The sequence below is a fragment of the Penaeus monodon genome, chromosome 15 (assembly GCF_015228065.2).
Source record: "Penaeus monodon isolate SGIC_2016 chromosome 15, NSTDA_Pmon_1, whole genome shotgun sequence".
In the NCBI taxonomy this organism is placed as follows: Eukaryota; Metazoa; Arthropoda; class Malacostraca; order Decapoda; family Penaeidae; genus Penaeus; species Penaeus monodon.
Genome location: NC_051400.1, coordinates 41,230,046 through 41,230,294, shown reverse-complemented (window position 1 = coordinate 41,230,294; position 249 = coordinate 41,230,046). Strand labels below are relative to the sequence as shown.

At 59.0% G+C, this 249-nt stretch overlaps 1 protein-coding gene across 1 annotated transcript in view; it reads left to right on the top strand.

Moving 5' to 3' along the window:
- LOC119582374 (amino acid transporter AVT1B-like) overlaps positions 1-249 on the top strand; it is a gene marked incomplete at its 5' end in the record, with an annotated part of 51,324 nt that overhangs the window by 16,903 nt on the left and 34,172 nt on the right. The window contains one exon of the mRNA XM_037930588.1: positions 31-234. Coding sequence (XP_037786516.1) covers positions 31-234 — 204 coding nt within the window. The remainder of the gene's footprint in view (positions 1-30; positions 235-249) is intronic.

Genomic DNA, 249 nt, shown 5'->3' with positions numbered 1-249 from the left:
TGACCCATCCCACCCCCTTCCTGCCTGCAGCCCTCCTGGCGCTGTACCTGCCCCTGATGACGATCTGCTACGGCGTCCTTGGCTCTGGGGTCAAGGAGAACATCCTGATGAACGTGTCGGGCGTGATGGTGACGCTGGTCAACGCCCTCATCTTCGTGCACTTCGTCTTCGCCCTCACCATTGTCGTGAATCCGGTCATGCAGACGCTGGAGGGGATTTTCAACTTGCCCAACAGTGAGTAGTCGTCCA